Here is a 15,560-nt window from a genome sequence, read left to right as displayed (position 1 = left end):
AGTGTAGATCGAGCAGATCTATGAAAATCTTGATAATTGACGGTCCAAAACTGCGTTATGAGATGCACTATTTTCAAAACTTGAAATCCACTTTTATCTCATGTCCATGCATCTTAATGTCGAGATAATAAATTTGATCATATTTGAGCATCAAAACAAATCTCTGATAGTGAAATATTTGAGGTGGGTTTTAATTTGATTCTTTAAAACCTCAGCTCTATATAAACTTTGTTCTTTTCAAATATCTATAAAAAATATAGTTTTCGGGTTAACAAAATTTATGATGCCTTGCAATTCCATTTTAGCCCCAAACTATAAAAATTGAAGCTTCAAAAACATGTGAAAACTTGGAATAATTGTTTAGAAATTACGTAGCAAGAAGGACCATTTTTTGGAGCTTCAATTATTTTTTTGTAGATTCGTGTTTATTGAATAGGAGATTATTTATGTGCACTTTGTTTTGCGCTAAAGCTCCATTTTCTAGTGAGATTTTATCGAGTTGATATATAAAACCACAATGTCATAGGGTGGATGCAAAATAACCATTCCTATTGTATCAAATCGGTGTTATCAGAATTGAAATGGTTGTTGAGGTATGGTTTAGTTAAAACCAATTAAACAACCAATCTAATTGGTTAGACGTGATTTTTAAAAAATTAAAAATAAAAAAAAAGAATTTGAAAATCCAAAATATATTATAAAATATAATTTTTTTAGTTTATTTAGTCAGTACAACTAATCAAAATCATATGTCCAATCACCCAGAATCAATCAAACATATAGTTTTTAGATGCTTTCAATTAAATCTAATTTTTGCTTTGAACTAGACAAATCAAGACACTAACTAATTAACAACCCAACTAATTAGATAGGCCAATTCAAATCAATCTTGACAACATTACACCAAATAAATAGTCAAAGTCTATGTAGTTGATATTACACTTCTCTCCAAAACCCAAACTTTTTTCTTCCTCAAAGTGAATCTATCAAACTTCCTTAACCATCACTAATCTCAATGTGGATGCATAAATTGTATTCGAGACCCTATACCCCTTTAAAATGTGTCAAATGAAAAGAAGGGAAAAATAAAAATAAAAATAAAAAATCCCCATTTGGACATCAACTAATCAGTCTTAAAAAGCTAAAAAAAAAAACAGACAATGACAAACTTGCCCCTCTCGATTGAATGAAGACATCATCACTGCACACCCTTTTCCTTAAACAGAAAAAATGGGCATTAAAATTCTTCTCACCTTCTACAAGTTTGGAGGGGGCCCATTTTGGGCCTTAAATGTAAGGGCAAAACCGTCATTGATGGCATCATATGATGCCATTTTCATGGGCTTCTACACATCTTGTTTCTATCATGACCATCTTTTATACTTTCTCCCATAAAATAAGGGCCAAATTAGAAAAGCAGGTCAAATTATATGCTCCCGCGGGTGTGCTGTCTCAGGCATAAAATTCGTAGTTACAGTGTTTTTAAGACCTTAGATTGGTGTGGAACCTCTCAGCCACTAAGATAATATATATATATATATATATATATATCATGAAAAATAAATATCAAGTAGAGATGAGTTTATCCTCAAAAAAGTCATGCTCGAGCGAGTTTTACTGATATGAGCCGATTCTTACAAAATTAGTCTTAGTCATGTTCATTCAAATGGCATAACCTCAGTTGTACCATTGACTCGGGCCAATGTAGTCTCGACATTAGCACAAGGCCGGGGAACTCGGCCGATTCTAGGAACGGCGGTTCAGAGTATCTGAATAGGAGCTTCAATTGAGCTACATAACTATGTGGAAGACCGATAATGACATCCACATCCACAACCACAACCACCTATTCATCTTGTGCAATTTTGTCTGTCACATAGACTCTATATTGTCAAGATTCAATAATAATGCAATAATTAGTCTGAATATCTCAAGTCTCCTAACAAACAAATTGGTTCTAAAATAATTTACCAATAAATAACTCTGCAAATTTGAAGTCTTGTTCCCTGCATCTACTTGAGTCATTCGGCAAGGAAGAAATCAAAAGCAACGATAGCAGTTTTGAACCGTTTCATGGGTGGCTTGCATGAGCTCATTGTGTGCCTTACATGATAACTGTTTGTGTTCTTCACTCATCAATATACAATGTGAAAATACCCATTTAAACGCTTCGTTAATATAACATCATCATCATTTGAGCTTTATTCTAATCATTTAGGGTTGTCTACATGAATTATATTTTTTCCATTCAATTGTGTCAATAGGTTATTATATTTCTTCTTACTATTTCTATCCATATCTTTTTGGGTATTTTTTTTGGTTTTTTAGAACCTTCCACTCGAATTAAATTACCCCTCCTAACCGTGTAGTAGAATGATCCTTTGCATTATCAGTTCACTTAAGTTTACTTTTTTCATCTTATCTCCTATTAGAGTCATTCCTAAGTTCCTTCGGATGTATTCATTTTAAAGGCTACTATTTCTTCTCTTGTCACTCATCCATCTCAACATTTTCATCTTAGCTACACTTATTTTATAAAATGTGTTGTTTATTGACCGCCTAATATTATGTTACATAAAACATATTAGGTCTTACAACCACCTTACAAAACTTCACTTTCAATTTTATTTGTATGGGGCAATCATATAAGATTATGGATACATATCTCCATTTTGTCTACTCAGCTCTAATTTTATTTCTTCAATATCTTATATTTCAAGAACCAGCAACCGTAGAAAATATAAAATTAAAAATTTTAAGTAAATTGGATCTTGGAACTTTAAGATGAAAAAATACGTTCTTTCAAAGATAAGCCAGGGAGTAAACATACAGCTTGCTCTCGCGGGACTACTTTATGCAGGCTCAAAGCAAGAAAAACAATCTCTCACATATCTCACGCTCTCGACGGGCAGGTGGGCTCCCTTGTCGTTTTCCGTAGGGGCAAAGATTCTATGAGTACAAAACATCGGGAGCGAGGCCAAAAACTCGGCGACCGAAACGGCTTCCATAACGGACTGCATGGAGCTGGAGGAGCGTTTCGTAACGGAGACGGCGATTAAGCGGCACTTGCGAGGATTCGGCAAGTTGCTCGGCGTGATCTGTTTGTACGGAGCGCACGAGTTCTTCGTTTGACACCCTTCTCTTTAGCGTGAGGTTGTGTGTTACAGTGTTAGAGAGAGAGAAAATGGTGCTTGTAGAGAGAGAGAGTGGTGCTTGTCTAGTGATAGAGAAAAGAAAAAAATGGCTCGGTGGCTCAGATCGCATAACTAACAAACTAGTTGGACCCGCGGATTGGCGATCCGGATCAGCAATTTAATTGAGCGAATTGGCAAATAAAAATAAAATAATAGATAATAAAATTAAATTAAAAATAATAAAAAATAAAATATGAGGCCAAATAGATCTGTTCTTTTACAAAATAGGCCGTTTTTGTCAAAAACTTGGCCAGGAAAAACGGTTGGTTCTTGGCAACATGACCGATCCTACCAATTCCGATCCATACCATGCAATTTCAATCTGGAAGGACATTTTTCAAAACTGCAACAATTTAAGTGGCAAATGGTTAGTTTTGATATGTGATGGCAACAAGATCGGTCCAACCCATTCGTGATGTATATCATGCGATGTAGAACAATATTTTTTAAAAGGTGCATAGAGCCGACGCTAAAAACAATCAAAATAAAGCGTACCTTCAAATAGTATCGAGAACTGTGGTTTTTATACTGAAAATCTTAGTAATAGCATTGAAACATATTTTTATTTTCAATTATAAAATTTAAAGCTTCAAAAATAATGTAGATCGAGCAGATATATGAAAATCTTGAAAATTGACGGTCAAAAAATACATTACAAGATGCACTATTTCCAAAACTTGAACTCCGTTTTTCTCGGATCTATGCATCTTGATGTTGAGAAGATCAACATGAGGATATTTGAGCATCAAAACAACCTCTTTTAATGAAATTTTTGAGGTAGGCTCTAATTTGATTGTTTAGAGCCTTGGCTCTATACAAACTTTTTCCTTTTTTAAAACTGCAACAACTTAAGGCACATTGGCTGGACCATGAGCCTCGGTCTAGGGTCGGTCCAAGTTAAGTTTTGGGCTCAACCCATGATCAAGTAGTTTTGGGCTCATTTTTGGTATTATAAATGTATATGTATATATTTTAGAGCCGAGTAGGGCTATGCGGAATTTTGTTCGGGGCTAGCAGCCCGGGCTGAGCCCAGCCTGCAGAATTTAGACTTTCACTCAAACCCACTTAATGCCATGGGTTGGCCCTAGGTTAGCTCGGCTCTAACCCGATCCATTGGCAGCCCTATAAAGAGAGCAGTGCATAGGTGCTGCCTTTCTTGTGAGATGACAGGGAGAGAAAAATGTGGGCAATGAAAGAGAGATTTGTATCAATTTGAGGAGAGAGACAAATTGTGAAGTTTCCATTTTAGTGGTAGAGAGACTAAAAAAACGTCCAAACATTATTTATAGAGAAACACTAAAAAGCCAAGACACCATTTATTGCTTTCATAATCAATCACCATCTTGAAACAAAGTTGCTAACATTGGAACGTACATTTCATTTTGCTACAAGATTTCATGAGAAAATAATTAAATAAATTTTGGGACGTAACTTCTTCAACTTATCAATTACTTTCAGTAAATAAAAAAATAAAAAATCTAAAAACACTCTCGATGCACTTGAGGCAGTTAGAAAACTCAAAAATTTTATTTTAAAAAATAATTATCTAGTGAATCTTAAGAATGGGTGTACAATATGCTTCTGCTAGAACATAGTATACGTGCATCTTGTCCACATGTAAATGGATCTATGAACTCAAATTTCATTTACTACATCTCTCTCTCTCTCTCTCTCTCTCTCTCTCTTCATAACTGGAAACTATGAACTCAAATTGCCTTCAATTTACTCTCTCTCACATATAAATAGATTTCTTGAAGTTTAAAATATTTATATCTCCCATATAAATGGATTTCTTGAATTCCAAATATATATATCTCCCATTGAATTGCTTTAAGTTTCATGATTCATGAAAAACTTTGACAGTTTTATATTAACTACCTATCTAATACAACCCACCTTCCTTTTTCGGGCATGATGATAATGAGTTTCATAAATCTCACCCTCATTACTTGAGTGTCGTAAATTCTCTTTATTTCTTTCTCATTTGATATGCTTGACTTTCATCTCTCTTGTCTTTTTGAGAATCACTTGATTTTCATCTCTCTCTCTCTCAAAAAAATACACTGAAAGTTAAAGGGATTGGATCAGTCAAATATTTGGTTCTAACAACAAAGCGACATCAATTTCTTATTCACAAGGAACTATTTTATTACACCATACTTTCCTTTTAGATTTTCAAATAAAAAATCAATGGGAAACCCATCTCCACTGATTATAAAACAATCTCTATATAAATTATTGTGTTAATGAAAATAAAGACTTAGTTTTTTTTTTTATATATATACTTTTTATTCTTTTATTTTCCGTTTGAATGCTGTATTAGAGTTTTTTCAAACAGCTCTAAACCTTTTTATATGTTCCAATTGACCCAAGTACCCTAAAATGTACACAGGTGATTAGCATTATCCTAATATTCACAGGGTGGTACACTATTTTTAAAATTTATATTCTAATTTCAAAATACATTAAAATTAAACTCTTTCTCAAGCAATTTATTCAAAATATTAAACTGTTAAATGTTATGGCCTATGATGATTTTCACGGAAACTATAGTTATTTTGTGATTTTATAAAACAAACCAAGGTACTAGTGGTGCACTATAAATTGTACTATCAAAATCTATATATTTTAAACATGTGTATTCAAGATCTCCAATACATATCAGTCACAACAAAAACATGGCACCTATATCTGATATATTAGAAACTTGAGCATCTCTGCACATATTTTCTTCATAACTTACCATAAAAGTACCACTTTTTATTTATTTATGGAAGAGCATTAAATGTCACCAAAAATCCCGCCTACCCTTTGATTTGAATATATCATGCTTTAGGCACTCGTTCTTAACATTTATTTTTGAAATATCGCTACAAAAATATTTGATATCAGCAAAATCCCGCCTCCCCCCTTCTTCAAAGGATATAAAAATGCGTTGCACCTCAAAGGTGGCATTTTCCGACACTCATATGCATGTTAAATACTGACATGCATATCTGTGTCTATATAAGAGCCCAAATGCCAAAATCTAATATGCCATTAGGAAAAGTTACCAAGACAACCTAATACAATTTTGAACCTAACGAAAACAAATCAAAACAAAACAAAATGAAACGGACATGATAAAGATATAACTAACAATTTTATGATATGGACATACACTGTTTTGACCACCAAAATTCCAAGAACGGAAGACAGGCAAATGAAACTAAGTATTGAATTCTCAGAAGCTGTATTTTGCAACTTACGATGGTTGCCATCTCTCTTGAATTACATGGAGAGGAACTCATAAATCAGCCATTATCAATCAAGTAGAACAGGTGGTAATCTCCAATTTCTCATAATTAAGACCTAAAACAAGAATGGAAATAGTTCATAAAGCATCCTACAATGAAAAGTTCTTCAATTTTTCCTTTCTCCTTTTGGTTTCACTGTACACTTCCAACTTTTTTGTATGCCCCCACCACCCGCCCTCCCCCCTGAAAAAAAAGCCTTCATGACCCATGTATTAAAAAGCCAAGGGTTTCTCTCTCACGATCGCGAATGCGCACTTTTTCATAGATAATATATGCCACCTTTTGCATGAACTGGACCAGCATCGAGAAAAACAGAAGGCCTCCTCAAACCCGAATGCTCAAGCCGGGGAGAGTGCAACCCCACATTGCTCGCGCATGAATCAATTCCTTCATTTCTAACCATCTTAACCTGTCCCACCATATTCAGTCCAACTATATCTTCTCCCCAATTTGTTGAATTGGCTTCAAAGCAAGGGGGCCTCGACCTTTTCTTCCCTCCATTTGAGTACTCCGACTGAGAAGTTAAGCAGCTATCAACTGAACAATCCCCTATTTGGGCTCGAGGGTCTTCAAGATTATTTTGAACACCAGCTGTTTCAGATATATCGTCAGGTGTTGATTGGGATAAGAGCGAGAAAGAAAGGTGATTGTTTTGTGGCTCTACTGATAAGTTGGAGCCTGAGGTCATCGCTTGGTCAGTCATGTATTTGCATGCTCTCTCCAGCATGGACTGCAGGTATTTGCTTTGGGCATCAATTCGAAGTTGAAGATGCCTTTGAACCTAGAGAGAGAAAAAGCGTCCCTGATTAGAGAAAATGCATGGCGAAAATCACCCAAGTCTGAAACTTAATAAAAGAACAACTGCTCGGGAATAGGGGTTTATAACGGTCAGTTTCAGTGAACATGGGGTGGCTTCAAAGCTTTTTGATGTGAGGAAATTGTCGCTGATTGATCCAAAACTCTCTCTCTCTTTTTGATGTGAGGAAGTAGTTGATGATTGATCCAAAACTCTCTCTCTCTCTCTGTCACACACAGTCAGTTGGAAAAGTTTTAAACGGTCATCCATCACTCAAAACCTCGCTCTCTCCCTCCCTTGTCTTTCACTCATATGGGTCTTGCTAAATAGTTCAAACTGTGCAGGCTGCCAACTCTAACACATTTACAGTTATAATTCCTTTGCGCTCTGTTATTCTGTAAAAGAATAGTCAGCTCAAAAACTGGGAGAAAGGCAATTATATTCATCCAACAAGGGGCAGATAAGGAAGTTTGATCAAAATGCATCTTTACCTCCATTTGTTCATGCAATCTTCTCTGTACTTCCATTTGAACCCGTAAAGCCTCAGTGACCTGGTAGCCCCTGTTCATAAACAAATCTCCCATTATACTCGTTTCTCCCTTTTGTAGCTTTTTCTGTTTTCTTTCAGACTAAGTTAGCTCCCCAATATCTACAAAATTGTAAATGACAGGAGCATAAAAAATGGCTATATTCAATCCTCTCTTTCTTTTGAGCATCCTCTTATTTTTTGAGTGTGTCCCCCATTATCTACATGACTATAAAAAAAATTCCAAGTACTGCAATAGAATGACAAATGGGAATGCATCGTTAGTAATCTCACTCGTTCATATCCCGAGTCATTACTCTTGAAGATGGAGGCGAACTAGTGGCCTGATCCTCTGAGAGGCTCGAAGCTGCACTTCAAGCCAACAGATCTACCCAAGTCAAGATAGGAGAAAAATATAACAGAGACAATATTTACATGTAATTATCTTTACAGCCAAAATAAGGGTTTTGCCTTTGAGAATAAATTCCAAACCAAGTAAACAGAGACTCAGATTATAAGAAAACCAGATGCTTATCTCTCTCTCTCTCACACACACACACACACACACACACATGCGCACCCGCACATACAGAGACACAGATACACACACAGAGACGAACAAATGGAGGTCACACAATAACTTCTTTATGCGTCACACCATATATCCAAGTAAGCACGTGTGTATAAGGGAATCAAAATGACGATGCGAGAGGACTATGATTAGAAAGCATACCGTCCCTGTTTTCATTTGAGAATTCCTTGCTTGACTGCTTTCCTAGTCTGTATTTCTAATAAAGAGCAATAAACACATTTTCATAAGTACATAAGAGTAAAAAATCAAAAGGTATGCCTCTCAAAGAACAAATACTTCCACAATGAAATAACCCACGGAAATCAAATATGATAAAATAAAACAGAAATCAGCCTCTTGGATACCTGAAGATGACTCTTCAAGTGATAAAGAGTCAGCCCCTTTACATTCATCGTTCTCATGATTGTCTTTGGTGTTGCTTCTGCAAATCAAATAAAACCCAAACTTTTAATCATAAAGTGCACCCAGCAAATTCAGAGGATCTTCGTTCGAATACACTTTCAGGGGACCCATAATAAACAGATCATAGGCCCCAATATCAATTATACAAGGAAATCATCATATAAATGGATTTTTAGAGCTATCAGTCATGATTCAGTTAATAGATCAAACATAACAGTGTTACGATTCTGGTGTGGGGAAGGGCCCAGTCGTATTTCTTGGGGGGTTGGAGGTATGGAACCCTTTGACTAAATCAAGATGTCTTGTAGGCATAATACATACATAGGTACATAAAAAGAGACATGCATGTATGCATTCATGATGCAAAGCTCATCAAACTTTTCGTGCACAGATTGCCAATACCAAGACTTCAATAACAAGGGAAATTACTAGTGCATGCAAAAGCATGGAATAACCAGGAATTAGCAGTCGCATATGCAAGAGTGGTGATGGCCTACACTAGCATTTAGTGCTGTCCCCAATCACAGGTAAAATAATGCAATGGCTCATGTCTAAAGCATCTATCTATAAGGAGACTAGTAAATTTCTCATCAAGGGTGATGCAGAGCTATAGCATACTTATGGCCGTATGGCCACAACTGTTTAAGAAATTATCTTTAAGAGGAGAAATAAGTCAATAACAGTCACCAAGGGGAAGCAATAGCATGCATGAGTGAATGCACGAATATTATTTTATGGAACCCATTATGCAAACACATCACTTCCCTTAAATCAATCGTCTTCTACCTAGTAAGGCCGTTTCTCATGGATACCTTATTCCAAGCATCTAAACACCATCATTCTTTCCCATAGTAAAACACAACCCTTTCTCATCTCTTCCAGGACCTACAGAACCATGCTTGTTACAAAATTATGCTCATGCTTATAGCCCATTCAAATCCTACTTTTTATCATCTTCACCCAGCCAAATCTTAAAGTTATGAGAATATCTTCTAATTGTCACACACTCTTGATGCTATAGTTGGTGACCCCATCTAAAGAGACCACTTAATAAGAATCCAGGAGTTCCCCATGTTCGATTCGTATCTTACTCTTGCCTTTCAGGCTTTTAATGCCAATGATTCATTTTTTGTTCACTTATTGCATCCCCATCACTCCTTAAATTTGATTTGGTATGCAATTAACATTTCCATGTTCCAAGTTGTCCGCCCTGGGGCTCCCAAATTCGATGAAACCTATTTAGTTGCTAGAAAACCCAATGTTGTACTGGTTTGATGGAGGTATCATTGGCTAGCATCCTAATCTTGTCATCAAATCCTTCATGCTTAATATGAAACAACATGAACAATACAATGTGTACACTAGCTGGTCAATGGACAACAAGAGCAGGCCTCTTAATCCATTTAGCTCCTTGTCCACAGCGACTATATTTTGGCAACAGTTTCTACTCCCCATACTAACCGAAGAAGCAACATCATTCTCAAAGAATTCAGAATCCACACTAAATCAATAAAAATGCTCCAATTATCGAAAAAGTAATGAAAATACACCTTATTATTCTCTCGAAATACAAACCCATACACAAAAAAGCAAGTGAATAGACGGGTAATGAGTGTTGCGGTTGAGGAAACAGAAAGCATTTCACCAAAAAGCCTCTAAAGGAGACCAAGAAAACAGGCTTCAGTTGGAACTCTGCTTTCAAAATTCATGATAACTCATAACAAACAAAGCCAAAAAGAAGTTGCTTTAGCAAATCAATAATGGAAACAACATACCTAAGGGGAAACAACTTTGTCTAGAACAAGTCTGAGCTATGACTGGATAAACAATTCTATCCAAACCAAAGTTGTCATATTCGCTTCGGAGTCTTCTTCGGTTTGGTGAGAAAAATGAAGCAATTCGGTGCTTCGGCCGATTCGGGGGAAGACTTCGAACTTTTTTTTAATTTAATATAAATAAATTAGATATTTATATAAAAATATATATAAAAATAATGGAAAAAATTAAAAAATACTTTTCTATAGGTATTTCTTTTCCCAGAGAAGCAGCCCGAAGCAAGCCGAAGCGACCCAAATCTGACCGAAGCGGCACCATGCTTCTCTTCGCTTCGGTTTATGCTTAAAGTCTGAAGGCTTCAGCTTCTTCGGCCGAAGCGAAGAGAATTTGATAACATTGATCCAAACATTAAGACCAAAGACGGATCCCTAAAAATAGTAACCAAAATAAATGGTAATATTATAACTTAGGAAGGGAAAAAAATAGAATACAATATCACATGGTTCGCGTAAAAAGACAATCACGGAAGACACAATAAATGCTTAGTAAATCCCATTCAGGTTCTGCCAAAATGCACGACAAACAAACAAAGCACCATAAATTAAAACCTCAAATCACCAGGGAAAAATTATAAAATACATAGCATCTGAACCAACAAAAAGCAATCAAAACAGGTAAATAAGACAGTTGAATAAGCAAACTGTCCAGTTCAATTCAATCTGCTTTGTTCAAGGATGCACGGACCAATTAATAGGCCAGTACCAATTGAATAGGCCAGTCTAATTCAGTCCTTTAAAACGAGGTTCAGTTCATCATCAAGCAAAAAACAGAGAAACATAGCCCAATTGTCCAGTTCAGTCCAATTTATTTGTTTAAGACTTAAAGGATCCAATGAACCAGTTAATACGCCAATTCCAATTCAAACCAATTGAATAGTCCAGTCTAATTCAGTCATTTCAACAGTGATTTAATTCATCATCAATGCAAAAAATAGAGACAGAGAATAGGACACGCCTGAATTCATGCAAACACAATTTTTGTTTTTTTTTTCTTAAGGTAACAGACAAATGAATATTCTCTTATTGACTTGTATTTCATCGTTATGAGTAGAAATTTATCACTTTATTTCTCAATATAAGAATGATGACCAAACTAAAATCAAGTGTGTCATCATCATCATAACCTTTTTCCAACTAAAATCAAGTGTGTAATAAACCAAAATTTCAAACTTGTTTTAGCACGCATAAAAGAGCAACCATCAACACACATGAAAAAGAAAAAGAACACTGAGAATAACAATAATTTGCAGAATAAAGAAGGAAATAATCACGTCTTCCTTTTTAATAAAGGGGTTTGGGGTCTCTCCACTACCCACAAATGAAAGATGACAAAAAACCTAGAGGACTAAGAAAATAATAATTCTTAATCACAACTACCAATCTTAATTCAACATCAATGACTGCTCATACTACAACTTCTCTTTTTTTTTTGTGGGGTGGGGGAGGGGGGGGGGGGTGGGGAAGAGAGAGAGGACCAAAATCGAGGGCCAATTCACAAAAAAATGACCTGCAAGTACCAATGGAAAAAACAAACACATGTGATGAACCCTGAAAATGCCCCACGAACAAACTAAAAGTTGTCTAAACAGAAAAAAACGAGAGAGAGGGGGATATGTGTAACAGTTCTGAATTGCCAACTAACACACACTGCCACAAAAAAGTTCCAGAGATAAAAGAGAAAACGGGAGAGAAAACACACTGCCAACAAAACATTTCAGAGAAAAAAGAGAGAAGAAGGGTTTGGGGTCGTTTTGTGGGTTTGTGGGTGGGTGGGTGGGGGAGAGAGAGAGACTAAAAATGGGCCAATAAATGTAAGTTGAAACTGAAAAAAGAAACCATTGATGAAGAGAGAGGGAGAGAGGGGTTTCTATAAAAGAACCCAATAATTGCCAACAAAGAACAGCGAGAAAAAATATAAGTGAGCGAGAGACTCAAAATGTGAGAACCAATAATGTGATCACCAAATCAAAGAACAGGAGGGAAAGAGAGAGACAACAATGTGATCACCAAATCAAGCAAACACTGCACATACACAACGCACCTGCAAATCATCCAAACCCCACAAATACAGCTACCCCATCAAACCCAATTAACAAAAAAACTCAATCCCACTATCAATTGCAGAGAAAACCCATTAAACCCATCAACCAAAACATCCAAATTTATCAAAATCACAACACCAACACCAAGCAAATCACCAAAAAAATAAAGAAAAAATAGTCATAGCACCACTAAAAATACGCAGTAAATTCAGCAAAATCAATGAAAGATTCTCATTTGAAAAGCCAATATAAAAAATCCATGAAAATAACCATTAATTCAACAAAAAAAAGAGAGAATAATCACTTTCAGGGCCTCCGAGCTGAATAACTGCATCAACAAATCGTTCATGGAGTTCAGCTGTCCATCTAAGCCGAGGCTTGGGATCAGTAGTGAGAACCAAACATGCATCAATGGCGAGGCCTGGCGCCTCAACTGAACCATGGGTCTCTTCATTTGATAGAACTTGTTCATGGTGATGGTTCAAACCAGGGTACATTTTCTAGCGAGAGAAAGGCAGAGTTTGTAGAGAGAGAAAGACCCACCTGGGTGAATGGGGCGCGGAGAAAGTGAGAGATGGGTGGGTTCGGCGGATAGATAGAGGCCTGGGTTTATGGCAGAGTTGCCATGCCTCTCTCTCTCTCTCTCCTCTCGCTCTCTCTCTAGAAATGGCGCAAATAGACCAATGCGTGGGTCTATATTTAGTTCACCTCGTGAAATTGGGGATATTGGCTGGTAATTGCAAGATAAAAAAAGAGAAAATCCAAATTTAGAGAGAGAAAAACTGAATTGGTACTTCACTAAGCTCTATGATTAGTTCATTGAAGAGAGAGAAAGAGTGTTTGTGTGTGTGATTCTGTGGGCGGCTTTCAAAATCTCTATAATTAATTCATTTGATGAGCACGGGAAGAGAGAGAAATGACTTCCATCTGTACAGTTATTATTACTTAGCTTGATGAAGAGAAAGAGAAAAAGGCTCTCTATTAAGAGAGAGCAACTCCAATATCTATATGGAGTTCACGGGCACGCTATGCATTAATCATTTAATTTAAAAATAGAAACTTCAAAGTGAGAGGAGTGAGAAAGGCGTGAAGAGAGAGAGGATTAGAATGAGAAATATGCATAGAGAGAGAGGATTTAGGGCCTCCATATTTAACCGGGACGATCGATTAGAGAGTTTTTTTAACATTAAAACAATATTTTCGATAGGTTTTTCAGGTGTATATATTATTCTATATTTTAAAGTTACAACCTTATCTAAATTTTTCTTTTTATATATTGTTATAACAGTTTCAAACAAGAGATAGAAAGAGGAGAGAGAGAGAAAGAAAAGAGAGGAGAGAGAAAGAGATCATCCACGTAGTAAGTATCGAAAGATTGAGATAAATCACAATGGAAAACTTGTCAATCGTTGCACCAAACAAGAAGCACGCTCGCTAGAGAGAGAACGAAATAGAGGGGCAAAAGAAGCATGGTTTTTAGAGAGAGAAAGAGAGTGATAAATGTCCATGAGAGAGAGAGACACGGTGAGGCATAAATGCAATTCAATGCTAAAGAGGACTTACCCACTCTTTATTTCATTTTGAAACTTCTGAATTGAATGCTGGGTGGCAACGGGCACGGTCTGGGCTAGCCTCTGAGTGGCCTCGATCCCCTAAAGCGCCTACAAACCAAAGGGGTTCTGAGTCAGGGCCATGGTCGTGGGCTAGGTGGCCCGGCTCGACTCTATTGATAGGGTCTTTATTTGGTCAACAGATATGAAAATTGTCCTGAGAGTACAAGTGCTCGCTGACTCTTCAATGTCTATCTTTAAGATGGGCGTTGCGTAAAATGCACGGGTCAAATAAAATATGGACGGTGCAAAAAAATGGGACATTTTGAAGTTCAATTTTTCTTCTTTTCATGTTTATGATCAGCTTGGTTTAGATGATAAACCCCTAAAATTTGGGATAAAAGATGTATCTTTAAGGTGAATTTTAGAAGGGTGTCATATGTGTACATACGAGTTGGCTGACTCATATCGGGCTAGCCGACAATGGGCAGGGCTGGCCCTGGCCTTGGCCCTAGCTCCATGCTGACCCTAGTCTCTAAAGGGTCAGCCCAATCCCGCCCAGCCGTGATTGAGCCGAAGAAACCCTGGCCCAGACAGACCTTGGCTGGAATACAGAAAAGCAAAAAGAAAAAAAAATAAACCTAAGCTAGACAAGCCTCGGCTAAAACACATAATTAAAAATAAAATAGAAAAAGCCAAACAGTTCCGGCCCTATCATGGCCTTGGCCTAAGCCAAGCCGGGTCCTCCCCCCTAACCCGGCCCTAGTTTTATTAAGCAAGGCCAGGCCACCCGGCCCGTTAACAGCCCCAGCAGGATACCAGGCATGGATTTCATGCGGGGGCGGGGTCGGGCCGAGCTTCCGAACCCATTTGCAAAGTTCAATTTGGAGTAGAGGACGCTGTTGATTTGTACATATTCATGACTTTGGGGACATAAAGTTGATAATATATCCTGAGAAAAAACTGACATGATCATGCATTGGGGCATGCTGTTTTATTATCCCCAACATGCACATGCATCAGTCTTGGGAATAACCGGCATTTCGAACTTTACAAGAAACAATGCCTCAAACCTATCAACAAAAAACCCCTCCTCTACATTTTACTCTCTCTCTCTCTCTAGATTTTACACACTTTAATTGCTGCCTCTCGATTTTACACACTCTCTCTCTCTCTCTAAGAATGCCTCCACCGATGTACAATTATCCATCCTCTATATTTTTACTCTCTTTCAAGATTTTACACTCTCCCCATAAGAATGTCTCCCTATGTGTAAAAACCCATCTTCTAAATTTTACTCTCTCTCTCTCTAAGACCGACATGCACA

General features: G+C 36.8%; 1 protein-coding gene across 2 annotated transcripts; it reads right to left on the bottom strand.

The window, feature by feature from the left end:
• Positions 1–6,314: 6,314 nt before the first annotated feature.
• On the bottom strand, positions 6,315–13,876 carry LOC18447438 (protein PHR1-LIKE 2). Of its 2 annotated transcripts, XM_006857535.4 has the most exons (6): positions 12,988–13,876; positions 8,749–8,825; positions 8,546–8,600; positions 8,107–8,179; positions 7,778–7,847; positions 6,315–7,271 (listed from the first exon to the last, which is right to left on the bottom strand). In XM_006857535.4, exons 1-6 carry the CDS (start codon positions 13,178–13,180, stop codon positions 6,750–6,752), a joined length of 990 nt encoding a protein of 329 aa, XP_006857597.1. In that variant the 5' UTR covers positions 13,181–13,876; the 3' UTR covers positions 6,315–6,749. The 2 variants fall into 2 exon arrangements, with proteins under 2 accessions (XP_006857597.1, XP_088705442.1); XM_088849316.1 differs by lacking the exon at positions 6,315–7,271 and having other exon boundaries at positions 7,810–7,935; positions 12,988–13,868.
• Between the last annotated feature and the right edge of the window lie 1,684 nt (positions 13,877–15,560).

The sequence above is a fragment of the Amborella trichopoda genome, chromosome 10 (genome assembly GCF_054954075.1).
Source record: "Amborella trichopoda isolate Santa Cruz 75 chromosome 10, AtrichopodaSantaCruz75HAP2 v2.0, whole genome shotgun sequence".
NCBI lineage: Eukaryota > Viridiplantae > Streptophyta > Magnoliopsida > Amborellales > Amborellaceae > Amborella > Amborella trichopoda.
This window is presented reverse-complemented; position numbering and strand designations above follow the sequence as displayed.